This window comes from Marmota monax, unplaced genomic scaffold, assembly GCF_021218885.2.
Source record: "Marmota monax isolate L192 unplaced genomic scaffold, Marmota_monax_Labrador192_F-V1.1 WCK01_AAM20220418_F8-fsc00164, whole genome shotgun sequence".
NCBI lineage: Eukaryota > Metazoa > Chordata > Mammalia > Rodentia > Sciuridae > Marmota > Marmota monax.
This window is the reverse complement of record NW_026693313.1, coordinates 3,985,328-4,001,162: the sequence shown is the minus strand read 5'-3', so window position 1 is coordinate 4,001,162 and position 15,835 is coordinate 3,985,328. Positions and strand designations below refer to the sequence as shown.

Genomic DNA, 15,835 nt, shown 5'->3' with positions numbered 1-15,835 from the left:
AAATAAAATACAAAATAGGGTGGGGATGTGGCTCAGTGGTTAAGTGTGCCTGAGTTCAATCCCTGGTAACCAAAAAAGAAAAAGAAATCTAGACTGTGTCGGGATCCTCTGAATTTAGATGAAAACTTGATTTTTTTTTCAAAAATATCTGGATAGTTTCCCAGGACTACAAAATATTCACAATAGACTGGATGAAACCCTTGAGTAAATGTAATTTTAAATGATTTGAGATTCTGTGTATAATTTAAATAAGGTAGGAAAAACTGTTTAAATTGACCTGTGTAATTAAATATTTATCTAAAACAGTCCCCATTTCATAAACCACTTCTAGCACAAAACACCTTATTAAACTTATGATGAGACGTTTTAGATATCAACTTAAATGTGTGAGACAGCACAGAGTTTCCCAAATTCTCCAGCAGGCATGGGACTCCAGGGTGGTCTGCAGCCCAGGCCTGGCCAGGGGTGGGGAGTAGAGCTTAGTAGAAGAGAGGCACTGCAGGTCCCACCCACAGCTGCTGAGTCAGACTCTGCAACTTTAAAATAACACCTCTGGGGGATTCCTAAGCCCAGGAATACCTTCCATGCTGGTTTCAAGCTAAGCTTTCAAGTATTCCCAAAGTCTCAGGTCCCCCTTGGTAATGAGGGTTCTAATGCCTACATCAGTGTAGATATAAAGCACTTGACCACAGCAGGGGGCCCAGCAAACAATGACGATTATTATTTAATGAACTTGTCGCTCTGTGCCATCCACCCAGATGGCCCCTGGCTCACAGTTCACAGATGCCTCTGCTTGCCAAGGAAGCAAACAAAACCCTCTCCTTTTGCCAGTGTGAGACGGCAGGACTTCTGGTTTGCCCAGTCCTGGCTGCGGTGTCCCCCAGGTCTAGACTACCCTTCTGGCTGGGGCTCCCACAGTTGGCTGTCTGCCTGTGCTGGGCCTCCACTCTGCCTCTTCACCCCAAATCAGAGAATGAGGTCTCAGCTCTGTTCTAAGAAATCATATTTCTTAGCATCAAAGAAAGTGAGAACCCAAACAATTTCTTTATAATTTTTTTCATAAAATAAGAAGAAAACAGGCGTTTTGGATATTACAATAAAGAGCACTTCATCAAAGGTAGTGACTTAGTCATTTGATTTTCAGGGCCCCCCTGCTTGAAAATGCCTGATAATCATAAAAATTCGACAAGACAAACCAATTTCTAAGCCACTCTGTGCCCAGACATGGCCTGAGACATACAGGCAGTTAGATTCTTTCTCCCCATTTTCTTAGAAATCATTAATCAAAGCCCTTCTCTAGTCTGGCCGACTCTGCACTTCTCTGGTTCAAAGGCTGAAATCCATTTTCACCCAACCTGCCACTGATTGACAGAGAAATGTATAGGTGTCTGCACTTGTGTTTAACTGATTTGAGGGTTTAAAGAGCCACCCGTTGGACTCTGACCCTAGACGTGAGCCCAGCCCAGGACGGGAAAGACACAGAGCATGAATGTACCACAAGTACCTTCAGGGTCTCCTGAAAGGTCGGGTCCAGTGTGTTCTTTTGGACTGCAGTCTTGCGTTTTCCCTGAGAGGATCGGTCAGGCAGCAGGTAGGTCTTTATATACCTAGTGGCCAAATGCAGAAAGACAAACTGGGGCTCTGAGGGCAGGTGGGCTTCAGAGGAGCAGAGCGCACATATGAACCTTTTCTTTACCTTGTTTCTGACTAGTTTTTGAGCTGATAGAAAGGACTCAGGGACCAGGACTGACATGAACAATGTTAGTGCTGAGTGTACAGCTGCTGATTCACAAGGTCATGGCAAGGGGCTGGAGCTCCCGCTGCATTGCTCATCCCCTGCTCCTGGAACCTACAGCCCCCTCCTCCTCCTCGTCACCTGCCATTTGATGAGGACCATGAAACGGGATTCTCCAATCTGCCTGGATGTCCAGGCCACACACCAGCTTCCCCTGTCTGCACCTCCACCTGCATTTCCTCCAAACAGTGGAAGTGGAAATGGAAAGTTCCTGACTCCGGGGGCCTCAAAGGCTGCACTTCTTCTGACTGCTGAGGCAGTTTTGAACTTTCATATCCACAGGATTGCATACAGACATTCTTTTACAACTTGTTTTTCCTCTCCATGTGTTTGAGATTTGCCTATATTGCTATGTGTAGCTGCAGCTCATTCATTTACATTCCTACACATTGTTCCATTGTATGAATATGACACAAATCATTTATCCTCGTGAGGAACCTTTGTCTTATGCCTTAGTGTTTGCTTTATAAACAATTCTGCTATGACCATTCCACCATGCATGTGTGAGCGCTTCTCTAGGCACAAAACTAGAAGCGACAGGGCAATGTGTTTCCCTCCACACCCACACCAGTGCTCAGGGTGGAACCCAGGGCCTTGGGCATGGTGGGGAAGTACTCTACCACTGAGCTACACCCCCACCAGTATGTGCATTTTTAATTTCAGCAAATTATGCCAAATTACTAATTCAATTTCTTTAAAACATTCAGGACTATTTAAGCTTTCTATTTCATCTTGTGTCAAGCTTAGAAAATTTGTGGTTTTTAAGAAATGTGTCCATTTCATCTCAGTTATTAAGTGGTGTTTTTGTTTGTTTGTTTGTTTGTTTGTTTGCTTGTTTTGTTTTTTTGTTTTTGTTTTTTTGGTGCCCAGGATTGAACTCAGGGGCGCTCAACCACTGATCCACATCCCTAGCCCTATTTCATATTTTATTTAGAGACAGGGTCTCAATGAGTTGCTTAGTGCCTCACCAAGGGTGAGGCTGGCTTTGAACTTGCCATCCTCCCATCTCAGCCTCCCATGCCTCTGTGATTACAGGTGTGCGCCACAGCACCCAGCTTCAGTTGTTAAGTTTTACATAATATCCTCTTCTTATTCATTAATGGATAAGCTTTGCCACAGTGTCTCTTTTCTTTGGCATTTGTATATTCTCTTTTTTAAAATCTTGATAAAATTTACCTCAGTGTTTACCAATTTTTCTAATTTTTTTCGAAGAACTGACATTTGGGTTCATTATTTTTTCTCTATTGTTTTCTATTTCATTGATTATTGATCTTATCTTTACTATTTCCATCCTTCAGAATAAATTAATTTTTTTTCTAGTGTTTTAAGTTGAAGGTTTAAATGATTCACTTTTAATCTTTCTTTTTAAATAGAAACACTACTTCAAATGCATTCTTCAAATTTTAAAATGTAAAAGTCAGGGGACATTTTGGAACATTCTTGGGTGTATGATATAAGTAGAAGAATATTGCAAGTTATAGACCAGAAGTATAAGTAAGATGGTTATGGAGAACCTTAAGTGCTATAGAAATTTGTACTTTTTTTTTTCTGACACTGAAGAAACATTGAAGGTATAAGTACTAATGTGAAAAACAGTTCTGTAGAAAAATGTATTCACAACCTCAGGTAACACAGAATTCTACATACAGACAGATACACATACACCAAAAAAAGATTTTGTGTGTGTGTGTTTATATGCATGTATGTATTATGTATGTGCTGCGGATAGACCCCAGGGCTTTGTGCATACTAAACATATACTCTACCAATGAGCTGCACACCAGACATCCCAAAGCAGAGATTTTAGAGAAGAAGATACACGAATTAATATTATCAAAATTTCTACCAAGAAAAATCATCACAAATAGGCTGGGGTTGTGGCTCGGTGGTAATGTGCTTACTTGGCACATGTGAGGCACTGGGTTCGATCCTCAGTACCACATAAAAATAAATAAAAATAAAACAAAGATATTGTGTCCATCTACAACTAAGAAAAAATTTTTTAAAAAAAGAAAAATCATCACAAAGAGATTAGAAAATAAAGAATAGCTGAGATAACATGTATCAAATAAGGCTGGCTGTGGCAAAGCAAACCTACAATCCCAGCTATTTGGGAGACTGAGGCAGGAGGATCACAAGTTTGAGAACAGCCTCAGCAACTTAGCAAGACCCTGCCTCAAGATAAAAAATAAAATGGGCTAGGCATGTATTTCAACATCACTGGGCTCAATCCCCAGTACCAAAACAAAAACAGACAAAAAAGTAACATACATATAACCAATGAAAAGCTTTTAAAACCTATTCAAAATAGGTTCTTGAAAATATTTTCCTTCTGAGTATGGTGGCACATGTCTATAATCCCAGCTATTTGGTAGGCAGAGGCAGGAGGATCACACATAAAAAGGTCTGGGGATGTAGCTGAGTGGTAGCATCTGAAGTGAACTTTGCATGTGGGATACCCAGGTTCAATCCCCAGCACCACACACACACACACACACACACTTATAATTTTCTTATAAATAAATAAGAAAATGACAAACTAATAGAAAAATGGGCCAAAGGTATGAACAGAATGTTCCCAGAAGGAGAAATCTAAGAGGTCAATGTGGGTGTGTATGAAGCTGCTCGTCTTTATTAGGTAATCAGGGATACACACATTTAAATAACGGTGATACAACATTTCTTATCTATTAGTTGGGGAAAATTAATCTGTTAATGAATTGTGTGAAACACAATTCATTTTGTTTTTCCTACACGGAAAGGCAAACTTTCCAACACCATTTGTTGATGTCCACCTTTCCTTCCTGATTTGTAATAGTCCCTTGCAATAGACTGAATGTTTATGTGCTCCTAAAATTTATATTGAGACTTAACCCCCAATGTGATGGCAGTGGAGATGGAGCCTGGGGGAGGGGACCGGGGGGAGGGAGCCCTGGTGAGGGGATGGACTAGTGCCCTCTTTTTATAAAAGAGTCCTCAGAGGGCTGTCTCACCCCTTCTTCTGTGATGACATGGATGCAGAAGCTGATGGCCACCTATGAACCAGGAAGCCCACCCTCACCAGACACCAAATCCATCAGCACCGCGGACTCCTCACCATCCAGAATGGGGAGAAATGAAGTTCTGCTGTTCAGAGGCCGTCCTGTCTGCAGCCTTCTTTAACAACAGCTAGAGAAGTCTAAGAACCCCTTGATCATAAAGTTCCCACATATTCAAAGGTGGACGGCTAGACTTCTGATTCTGTTCTACTGAGCTATCTATTTTTGCCTCCATAACTTAGTTTGAATTACTACAGCTTTATGAAAATTCTTGAAGTAAGTAGTTTCTATTTTTGTTCTTTTTTATAATCATCTTTGTTATTTTGGGATTTTCACTTTTCCATATAAATTTTAGAATCAGGACATCTATCATCTTATGTTAAAACTTAAAAAAAAAAAAAAAAACTCACGGGTTACACTTTTTCTTCTTTTCTTCTCCATAAGCAAGGTTCTTACAGGTTTTGATGCATATTTCTAAAGAATGGGTTTTGAAGCAATAACGAATGGCAAATTCTATTTCTCCAGTGACATTAGCGTTGTCAAAATTACCCATCTCTGTGCAAGTGCTGTTAATGCTAATTAAACTTCCCTGAAATAAAAAATGACAGAGGTAATAAATTACTTCACAGTTAAAAGGTTTTTTGGCAGTCCTGATTTCAAGGTATCAAATCAATCTCAATTCATACAGAGCATGTATCCTGACTCATATTAAGTTACCTTGTACCAGTTTGTACTTTGCCAAAATAAGCAGCCACCTGTTCGATCCCGAGGAGATGGGGAATCCTCAGAAGGCCCTCTCCTTCCAGATATGGTCTTTGCCTAGCAATAAAGGTTACACAATCCCGCTCTTTAACACAAGTCACTTAGGACAAGATGGACTATATCTGTGCAGTTCTGCCAAGACGAGGTCCTGCCTTCAAGGTAGCCACGTATAAAGAACGCGGCCCAGCATGGGCAGGGCCTGAGACTGGGAGTCCGACAGACCTGATTCAGATGCTGGCTCTGCTACTCATTAGCAGTGTCCAAGTCTAACTAGGAAAGAGACTGGTGTCTTAGGGTTTTGGTGAGGACTGACAGGAATGAGGTACAGGAAGTGTGCAGACAGAGGAAATGATAAATTGTTTTAATGTTAATGGGCACCTAAAATTAAAAAAGAAACACTGTCATCATAAATTAGGGGGTTCTAAGCTTACATGGTGGCTATAAGTAGCAGAGGAAGCCTGTGCCTAAAGGATAAAACAAATCACCTTTCAATAATTAGATTTGCTTAGACAACTGCCACCATTTGCATGCAACTGATCTCAGTGCTGTCTTTATAGGAGTAGAGAAGAAGTGTGATTTCTGCTGGCAGTGGGTTCACTGATTATTCATATTAAAAAACAGCTACAATCTCTACCATTTACAAAAGAATTAACAAGCTGGAGCACAGACCTAAACATAAAAGCTCAACTTTTTTTAAAAAATATATTTTTTAAAATATATTTTTAGTTGTTGATGGACACTACATCTTTATTTAATTTATTTATTTTTATGTGGTGCTGAGGATCATACCCAGGGCTTCACACATGCAAGGCGAGCCCTCTACCACTGAGCCACAACCCCAGCCCACTAAAAGCTCAACTTTTATTAAGTTCCTAGTTGAAAGCAGGAGACCATCTTGTTGGCTTGTAGAAAGACAAGACACAGAAGGGACTACACTAGAACAATTTGATAAATTAGACTTCGTTGAACTTAAAACCTTTTCCTTGGGCTGGGATTGTGGCTCAGCGGTAAAGCGTTTGCCTAGCACATGCGGGACCTGGGTTCGATCCTCAGCACCACATAAAAATAAAGGCATTGTGTTGTGTCCATCTACACCTAAAAAAAAAAAATTAAAAATTTAAAAAAAAAAGATTTCAACCTGTCTTAAAAAAAACAAAAACAAACAAAAAACCCTTTTCCTTGAAAGAAACGCTCATTTTATTCAATACTCTTTGAATGAAAATTTTCATGATAAGATGTAAAAAAGGGAAACCATCCTCAAAACGTAGCAAGGCTCAATATGACCTCCAGGCTCTTCTGTGCTCCAAGTCACCTCGCCCCTGCCCTTGTCCACCAGTCCAGTTTGATGTTTTTTATTCTATTGGTTCTGGTTTTGGTGCTAAGCACATACTGACGTCAGGAGGAAGAGATGAGGCTGGGAAGATAGGGAGACGGGCCCCTGGTCACTTCCTGGGCAGCAGAGCACAATCAGCACCTGCAGATATTTGCTAAGAAACTTACAAAAAAGGCTGTTCTTAAATCAGGGCCTACGTGACTAGGGTCCATGCCACTCCAAAGAAGGAAAAATGCCTGATTGATGTTTCGATTGGACTAAAAGCTGAATGAATACCTAATGGACACTGAATGCCTTCCCCAGGATTGGGCAGGAAGCTAGCTGACTTAACCCTACAGATCTATATAAATGCCTAGACAATAGCCACTCTTCGGCATCCTTCTCTTGGGACCCCTCTCTTTTTGGGAACACTGCTTTCTTTCTATTACTCTAATAAATCCTGTTACTTTGCTCAAACCCTTGTATCCATGGATCTTATTCTTCAAATTCATGAAACAACTTGACCCCACCCTCAGTGCTACACTACCATTCAGCTATATCCCCAGCCCCCAAGTGGTGTCCTAGTGACCAGGCACTCTGTGTTAAGAGTGTTGGGACAAGACTCACGTGTCTCAAGCCTCCCGAGAACAAAGGGCTGGGGGAGGGGCCCAGTGGGAGAGCATCTTGCTTCAAACCAAGGCTGGCAGAGCGTCTGGGATCCTCTTGAGGAAGAGGCTTCGAAATATCTGGTGTGCTGACCTTCTGGAGAAGGAAATTCAAAATTAATACGATGGCCCACATGCCCATTTGAATCTATTCAAATACAGAGACTTCAGCAAGCATAGCCCACACCTATCACTTGGTGGGAGTCATATAAACTTGGAGTGACTGAGTAAGGGAGACACTTGTGTTTGGATAAATGTATCCCACCCCCAACCCTGAGGAAGACATTGTCAAGCTCTGGGATAGTCATGAACATGGATGGGTGAGCTGCTTATGAATTAGTAAAAGTCTTAAAAGAAGTGCACGCTTTGGCCTTCATAATGATCCTGGCATTTAATCACATGAAATATAACATTCAGTCTGATACACAGTAAGATTTAAATGCTCATAAAAAGAGAAAAATCAAGCCAGGTATGGTGATACTTGGCTTTAATCCCAGCTATTCATGAGGCTGAGGCAGGAGAATAGCAAGTTCAAGAGCAGGCTGGGAAACTTAGTGGGACCTTGTCTCAGAAGTAAAAAGGGCCAGGGATATAGTTCAGTAATAAAGTATTTATCCAGCACATGCAAGGCCCTGGGACCAATCCTAGTACAAAAAAAAAAAAAAGTGGGAGAGATCAAAATATACCTCTAAATTTTATAAAGATACTTTTTTAATTATTAACACTGTTTACAGCTGAGCTTCCCAACACGATAGCCATTGGCCACATAGGACAACTTGAATTTAAATTCAAGTTAATTAAATTAATAAGCTCAGCTGCTCAATTGCACTGGACACATTTCAAGTGCTCAGACACCACGTGTGACAGTGGCTACAATATTGGACAGTTCACACTGTCAGGTAAAGAACATTCCACTGCTGCAGGAAGTCCTGTCAGACATCACCAGCAGAGTAATACACATAATATGTAAATTAGAAAAATTGCTTCCAGACCAACAGTCCAAAGTTTCTGAATTGAGGCTTCCGTCTTGGTGCTAGGTCGGAAGGAGAATTCGAATACCAGCTGCACCAGAGTCCTAAATGTCATGAATGAAATGCTAAGTGAGAACACCAGAGAACTAACAGAAGAATGGATCGTCTCCAAATCACTGTCTGTGCTCTTCATCTCCACAACACCAACTCAAGACCAAGAGACAGTCACACAACACTCCATTGAATCCACGGCTCTAAACCCTGGGGTTGGAAGAGGATCCAAAGCTGGCATCAGGTCTCACCCACTGCAGGGAAGATAGAGCCACCAGCCACTTGGTGGCAAAGAGGTGAGGGGAGTTTACTGGGTGTGGGGCATCTGGGTGACCTTCAGTGGTAGACCTGAGTGGGGTGCTGACAGGTGGCTGGGGAAGACCAAAATCTAAGGCAATTGGGGCGCAATTCCTAGGCTACAGAGACTCCAGGGCCAGGCCGACCAGACCCAGGGACCATGAGCACACAGGGATGTGAGCTTGTCCAGGGGGCTCCAAAGGGTGGGCAGAGAAGGCCACCAAAAGCCCCGTTTCCAAGAGTCCTGGAAGATGGGCAACTGCCACCAGTGGTCAGGTGAACCAAGTCCCTCAGAGGCAGCCAACTTGGCAGAACTAAAAGTCCTAAAAACTAGCTGTCAAAGGTACCTATGTGTTGATATGGAAAGAACAAGTTAGACTCTTCCTTAAAAGCAAATGACAAACATGGACCTGGGATGGGTGCCCTTTCTGTTAAATGGAGTCTGTGGAGTGCAGAGGCATTTTATTTTATAAGGCAGAGAGGATTGGGATGTGTGTGGGTGGTGAGAGGCCCATAGGGGCTCTGGAGGGAAGAGACCCCACCCAGGCTCAGGAACAGGGGAAAAGGCAGCCAGTAGCCAGACAAGTGCCCAGGGAAAGAGGCTCTCTCCTGCTTCCACTTCCAAGGGCCTGGAGCCCTGGAGGGTTCATGACATGTGCTAGGACAGACTTCATAGAAATGATAGGTGAGTGTCTGAGAAGAGACAGTGGAGAACTCCCTCCTGGCCCCTCCCAACCTGTGGGACACAGCAAGAGGGCTGGAACCTTCCCATATCTTGGTCCCAGACTTTGAGCTCCCAGAATTGAGAGAAAATAAATGTCAGTTGTTTAAACCACCCGATCTCTGGTAATTATGTTTTGGAAGCTGGGCTGACTAATAGAGTGTTCAACATACATTTTAAAAATCATGTTTTTTGAATCATAAAAAATTAATGGCAGAAAGTTTTAGAAAGGAACAAAGAGAACTATCTTTACAATAGAGGTTACATGGCACATTGGATTCATGGCCAGGGAAGACTATATTTCTAATTGGTCAGGACACAGGAAAACCTTCAATGGAGTTAAAGCACAAATGTAAGTATTTCAAGATTATTAGGAAAGCAGATACTATTCTTAAGGTTTATTTTTAATTCACTATGGAACCCAAGATGAAGTTCTGTGTTCAGCTTTTCCCCCAGTAAATTCTGAAGGATCTGGACAAGACTGTCAGATCCAATGTCCTAAGAAAGGGCTTCAAGATCCTAGGAGTTTATCAATGGCATTGAGATGGGCATTGTCCCCCTGCCCACAACTGTGATTTTTTTCCTTTTTTCTTTTTATTTATTTATTTCTGTGATTTTTTAATGTACTTCATAATTATCTAGTTTTAGTTAGACCCAGAGAAAAATGCTGGCCCTGAATGAGGTCTAGTCTGCAAAGCGTTTGACATTCTATGGGAAAGATCAGTAAGTAGTAAGTTTCGTTCGATCAAATTATGAATCCTCTGGAAGAGTTTTGCTGTTAATAGCTAAGAACACAGAAAATAGTAGAAGGAAGAGCAACTGCTGGTGCCTCTGCGACTTCCTCTGGGGACTACCTAAACTTGAAAGCCCACTTGAGTGAAGAAACCACTCAGTTTGGTTCGACCAGTCACATGCTCTGAGCAGGGGCATCCCTCTGAAGGGGGACCACCTCTCCTGGGGCACAGGAGGGTCACTGCCATCCAGCCTGGTGTTAGCAGTGAGAAATGACGCTGCTACTCGCCCGGCCTTCTCCGCCCACTCCGCCTCTGGGATGCGGCTGCAGGTGGCAGGGAAGACGTGCAGGGACTTAGACATCACACAGTACAAGGAGAGTGAGATGAAGCAAAGTCCTTTTCCTCCACCTTTGTCCTCAGGCCCTCTCCCCAGAGACAGCCCCTCCTACCAGCTTTTTATAATGCTCCCTGTTTAACAGGTACATGTTTTTATGGGCAGTATAGATCAACCACACGTTCATAAGGTACAATAAAACCCACGGGAATGCACACAAGGAGAGGTGGAGAGAACTCACTTTGGAAGAATCCTGGCCCAGATGCTCCAGGGAGGGTCTCGGAGCACTTTCAAGAATATGCTCTTCAAACTTAATGACCAGAAACTTGGAAGAGATCCTGAGCCACTTGTTCAGTTAACAGCCCTGAGTCACCCCGGGGGGTCTAAGAAAGCTACTTAAACCAAGTGCAGCAGTGCACACCCTCCTAATCCCAGCATTTGGGAGGCTGAGGCAGGAGGATGGCTTGAGCCCAGGAGTTCAAGACCAGCCTGGGAAACACAGCAAAACATTTCAAATGAGAAAAAGAGAGAAGAAGAAGGTCATCTATTAGCTCTGTGCCGTAGCCACCTGCAAAGTGGGCACCAACGTCCGACACTTCCAAAGGGCACTATGTCATATGATTAATGTTGGCAAGATGTTCCAAAGTGTTCTCATGGAAACAAGTACCATTACTGTGGGCTCCCCAGCTGAGGCATGTGTGATTGCAGTCTGGAAAATGTCCTATTAAAGGGTGTACTCCTTATATTTCAACCCAATCATTATTTAGCATTTATAGATTATGTTTGCTGACTTTTGGTTGAGTATAAACATTTGGCTAAAGTGCTCCGTGAAACAGCCCTATCCTCAATGACACTGGCAGAGAGAAGTCCTGTCAAGAGTGCAAGCATGCCCTGCCCAGAGCCTGGCAACAGAGGGCACACACGTGTAAGGGTCCATGCAGGTGGGGGCTCTACCCACAGCCTCCCCCTGCACCTCCTCACTTCTATCCCTGAAGTCTCCTAGCCTACTTGAAAACCTCCATAACTGCTTGGCAGGTCTATTCTGTGGGCACAAGCTGCAGGGGAACAGTGCACCAAGGATGCCACATTCTGACAGCATTCCCAAAGCCCAAAGCAAAGTCCATGGGAGCTTGGTGTGCCCCACACAGCACAGCACACCGCAGACGGGAAAGGTACTGAGTCTCCACAGCAGGGTACCATGGGGAAGGTCCTGGGGCAGGTTCTATCTGACCCCAACCCTCCTGACCCCATGACCCCCTTCTGCCCACATGACCCCAAGGGTCCTCATCCCCAATGGGGACAGCAATAATGCAACCCTCATGGGGTTGTTTTAAGGATCACAAAGATTAAATACCAATAAGGGCTCTCTGCAGAGAACCGTGCCCAGAGCACTGCTGACCCTGTCAGTGTTGGCATCAGAGTGGCTTCATCAGACCCAGTAAGAGAATTGTTCACACTTCCAAATCCCTCTGGAACCCTTTTTTCTCAGTGGCCCTCGCTTGTCCTTACATGGGGCATAGATAGAACAAAGAGGCTGAATTTTTCTGACTTAAAAATCATACAAACCCAGGTTCTATTTCTGGCTTTTTTTTTTTAAGCTATGAGCTGCTAGTGAAGTTGGTTAACCTCTCACTGACACTCAGGTCCTTGTTATCATGGGAGTTTTTGTGAGACACAAGGTGATGATGTGGTTCATGGTGAGCACTAACTCCCTGCCTCTGGTCTCTTCAGGAAGAGCACGGATTCTGGTGTGAACTCATGCTTATGCACACCTGAGAATTTCAAAGACTTTCAGGGTTTCAAATACTCCTGGCGCCTTGCTCCTACAGGGTGGGGAATTGAGAGTCAGTGCCCAGAGCTCAGCCTTCAAACCCAAGTGGGGTCAGTTCAAACACAGCTCTCCCTGGTTCACCTATGTCGCTGTGGCCTGTGACGTAACCCCACCAAGGCTTCATGCTCCTAGATGTAAAGAGGGGCTGCCTGCAATACCTACCTCCTAGGGTGGGTATGTCACTAAAATGAGATGACTCAGGCAGAGCATGGCACATCATAATTAACGCCAGCAATCTGAAGAAGGTGTTTGGAGGACTTTGCTGGCAAATGAGATAGTACAGCACTCAAGGGAGACCTGCGAGAACCCTGTGCTGGGGAACAACAGGTGACTTCATTTTACAGAGGGAGTCCTGGGCTCAGGTGCGAGGCAGGAGATGGAGGCAGAACCTAGCACCTTGAGAACAGGTGCTGAGGTTCTAGCAGGACAGTGGGCTAACGGGAGGACAGTATCTGGGGATGTCTCCAGGGGATCCCACGGCCACAGAGAAGGGACATGTGTCCCATGCAGCTGAGCAGAGCAGCCATAATAACGCTGCACACAACATGGCTGGCACCTGCCCAGTCAGGTCACCTCAGCTGGACTAGAACCCAGGCATTCTGATCCCAGAGCCAGCTTGCTCTCGTGCCTGGTCTACCCGCTGCGGGCCAGGTAGGTGAGCTCGCCCTTGGTTCAGACACCGGGAAGGAGCCCCCTGCTTGAACATGATTATGCAGTATTTGTGTTTTCCATAGTTTCCATCAGAGACCAGGACAGATTATAACTAAAGGCTGTTAATCCTGAACATAAGTGAGGGGTTTCACAGACCCTGGGAACAACGGCAATCACAGGCCCTGCAGGTGCTGTGGCCTTGAAGCCCGTGGGCAGAAGCCTTGGGGACTCATGGCCACACTAAAGCTTGTAGCTGCTCTGAACAGTTGTGCAGGTCGAATCCTTTTCTTTTTGAGGCTCCTGGGCTCAAGGATCCTCCTGTCTTAGCCTCCCAAGTAGCTGAGACAACAGGCACAAGTCACCACACCTGTTTTGATCTTAAATTCTGACTCTCTTTGGCCAAATGCAGGAGCTTCCAATCACATTTTTCTGACTGTGAATTGTTTTGCTATCAAAGGAAAAATAAATCTACAGAGAAAAAGGCTGGAAAGCGCTGGAAAGAGAACACAAAGGGGGCGGTGCAGGGCGGGGGCCTCGGGTACCCTGGTGGTGACGTTGACCGCAGTGTCTGACTGGCTCCGTCTCTGCGTCTGGCCTGCACACTGCCTGGGGCTGGTGGCTAGAAGATGCTTCTCAGAAGTCATGTCATTCTGGGACTTGGAGAGCTCTAGAACACAAACACAAGGGACGACAGCTGGGAGCGCACGGCTTTGCGGAGTCCCATGGAGCCCTCCCCTGGGATTCCTGAGACCCGCAGACCCGGGGGCCCAGGTGGGCCAGAAGGGGCTGGGGGGGACCAGGGAGGGACCAGGGAGGGGCAAGGGAGGCCTGTTCACCATGGAGCATGTGGGCACCCAGAGGAAGCCAGAAACTGTGCTGGACCCAGGGCCGGAGGAGGGCTGGGGTCCTCTAAGGGGCCTCCTGTGGTCATGCTCTACACACCCGACAGGTGGAGCCTGTGAGAGTTGAAGGGACCCCCAACTTCCCCAGTATTCCCCATCACTCATATGAGTACACACTTGTCCAGACCCAAAGATGGCAGCCACCAAACAAGCTGGCTTCCTAGGGGTTCCTGACAGAGCTTCCGTGACTCAACACCGCATCTTAGGGCTCTTAGAAGGGAAGGGAAAGTAAGATTTGAGGTGTCCTTACAAGTATCTCAGTAAGAAAGCAGGCCCTGAGAAGAGGACTCAAACGTTTGTCTTTACAGCATAACACTGGTCTAAAACAAGAGTAAAAGAAGGAACCGTGCACAGAAGGGAAAGATCCGCCTCATAGATGCTCCCCCCTCCTCAGGGGCTCCCTTTCCCAGGAGGCCTCCCTCTCTGGGCCCTGGAGCTACCTTCCTACAGCACTGCTGTCTGCTGAGAGACACAGTGCAAGTCACTTATGAGTCTAAGTTTTTGCAAGCCACATTAGGTAAAAAGAAACAGGCAATATTAATTTTAATTCTGCATTTCGTTTAATGCTATGTCCAAAATGCTATTAGAACATGTAACCGATATTAAAGTTATTCAGGAAATAGTTAACTCTCTTTAACTCCAAGTCTCTGAAGTCTGGTGTGTGTCTGACTCTGGCAGCACATCCTGTGACTACATTTCAGGGCCTCGGGAGCGGCATGTGGCTTGGGCTACAGTAAGGGACAGCACAGCCTCAGGCCAGCCCTCTGTCTTCTGGTCCACCCACTGAGCCATTACTGCCTCTGCATTGGCTACCTATGAGCTGACTCCTGCCTGCACGGCCATGGGGAGCTTTAGAGGCCCCTAGAGGGAGGTCCCTGGCAAACGCCCCCAACCCCAGGCCACCCACCCTTGTCCACCTCGCCATGGTCCTGTCCCAAGAGCCCTGTCTCCCTGCTACCTCAGGTCTAGCACTAGCAGTGTCTGGGACGTCTCTCAATGTCCAGCAGCTAGGAAGGACTAGCATTCTCTGGTCCTCCAGCTCAAGTCACCTCCATGAGCTCCCCGTGTGGCCAACCCCAGGCTGGCTGAGCACGTGAGAGACCCCAGTTTCCAACCCCCAGGAGATGCCATCCCTCCTGGCTGCTCCCCCCATCATCTGTTCAGGGCTCACCCCACAGCCTGAGCCTACTTGGTCCACTGCAAGCCACAGAATGAGGAGGAATCTCCTTGAGCAGCTTGGGTTCTGACAGAAGGCCTGGTTACCCGTGGGCATGGCTAGAGGACACCAAGAGCCCTGAGCAAGAAGCCATTCCTCTTTCCCTTCCAAGGCGACAATCTGCCGCCACCTCCTAGAGATGAGCTGATAACAGAAGGGCTGTTGGAGCAGTAATAGCAGCCAGAGGTCATGTGAGTCAGCCTTCCCAAGCCCCACGGCGCAAGGCCTCCTCCTCCATGCTAGGTCTTTGGTCCCTGAAGGGCCTGGGCCCTTTCCAGCCCCTCCCATGACCACTAGGTACCAGTCTGACATCCTGCCCACAAGGGGGGGTTTTCTCTGCACCCACTTTTGTAGGGAAAAGGGTTGCAGCACAGATCAAGAGGACATGTGGAGAATCACTTAAAACCTGAAAAAACATGAATCAGTGCCTACAAGATGTTGCGTGCCCTGCGGCAGACACAGGGAAAGGGGCTGGTGGAGTCTTGTGCCTGTTCCTGCAGACCAAGAGGAAGCGCTCAGGAGAGTTCTCAGGTTCTTGGCCCTTCCCAGGAGCCA

General features: G+C 45.6%; 1 protein-coding gene and 1 long non-coding RNA gene across 6 annotated transcripts in view; one reads left to right on the top strand and one right to left on the bottom strand.

The window, feature by feature from the left end:
* The window catches only part of Sytl3 (synaptotagmin like 3), a 68,617-nt gene that overhangs the window by 7,018 nt on the left and 45,764 nt on the right, over window positions 1–15,835 (bottom strand). For 4 of the 5 annotated variants that reach the window (XM_046456633.2, XM_046456637.2, XM_046456635.2 and 1 more), the window contains exons 8-11: window positions 13,705–13,829; window positions 7,535–7,669; window positions 5,244–5,422; window positions 1,505–1,607 (exon numbers count right to left, since the gene is read on the bottom strand). In XM_046456633.2, the coding sequence (XP_046312589.1) occupies window positions 1,505–1,607; window positions 5,244–5,422; window positions 7,535–7,669; window positions 13,705–13,829 (542 nt within the window). The remainder of the gene's footprint in view (window positions 1–1,504; window positions 1,608–5,243; window positions 5,423–7,534; window positions 7,670–13,704; window positions 13,830–15,835) is intronic. The other variant, XM_046456636.2, reaches the window with a different exon arrangement.
* On the top strand, window positions 1,247–4,642 carry LOC124100962 (uncharacterized). The gene is made up of 2 exons (XR_006854490.2): window positions 1,247–1,591; window positions 1,712–4,642. It is a non-coding gene; the product is annotated as an uncharacterized LOC124100962 (long non-coding RNA).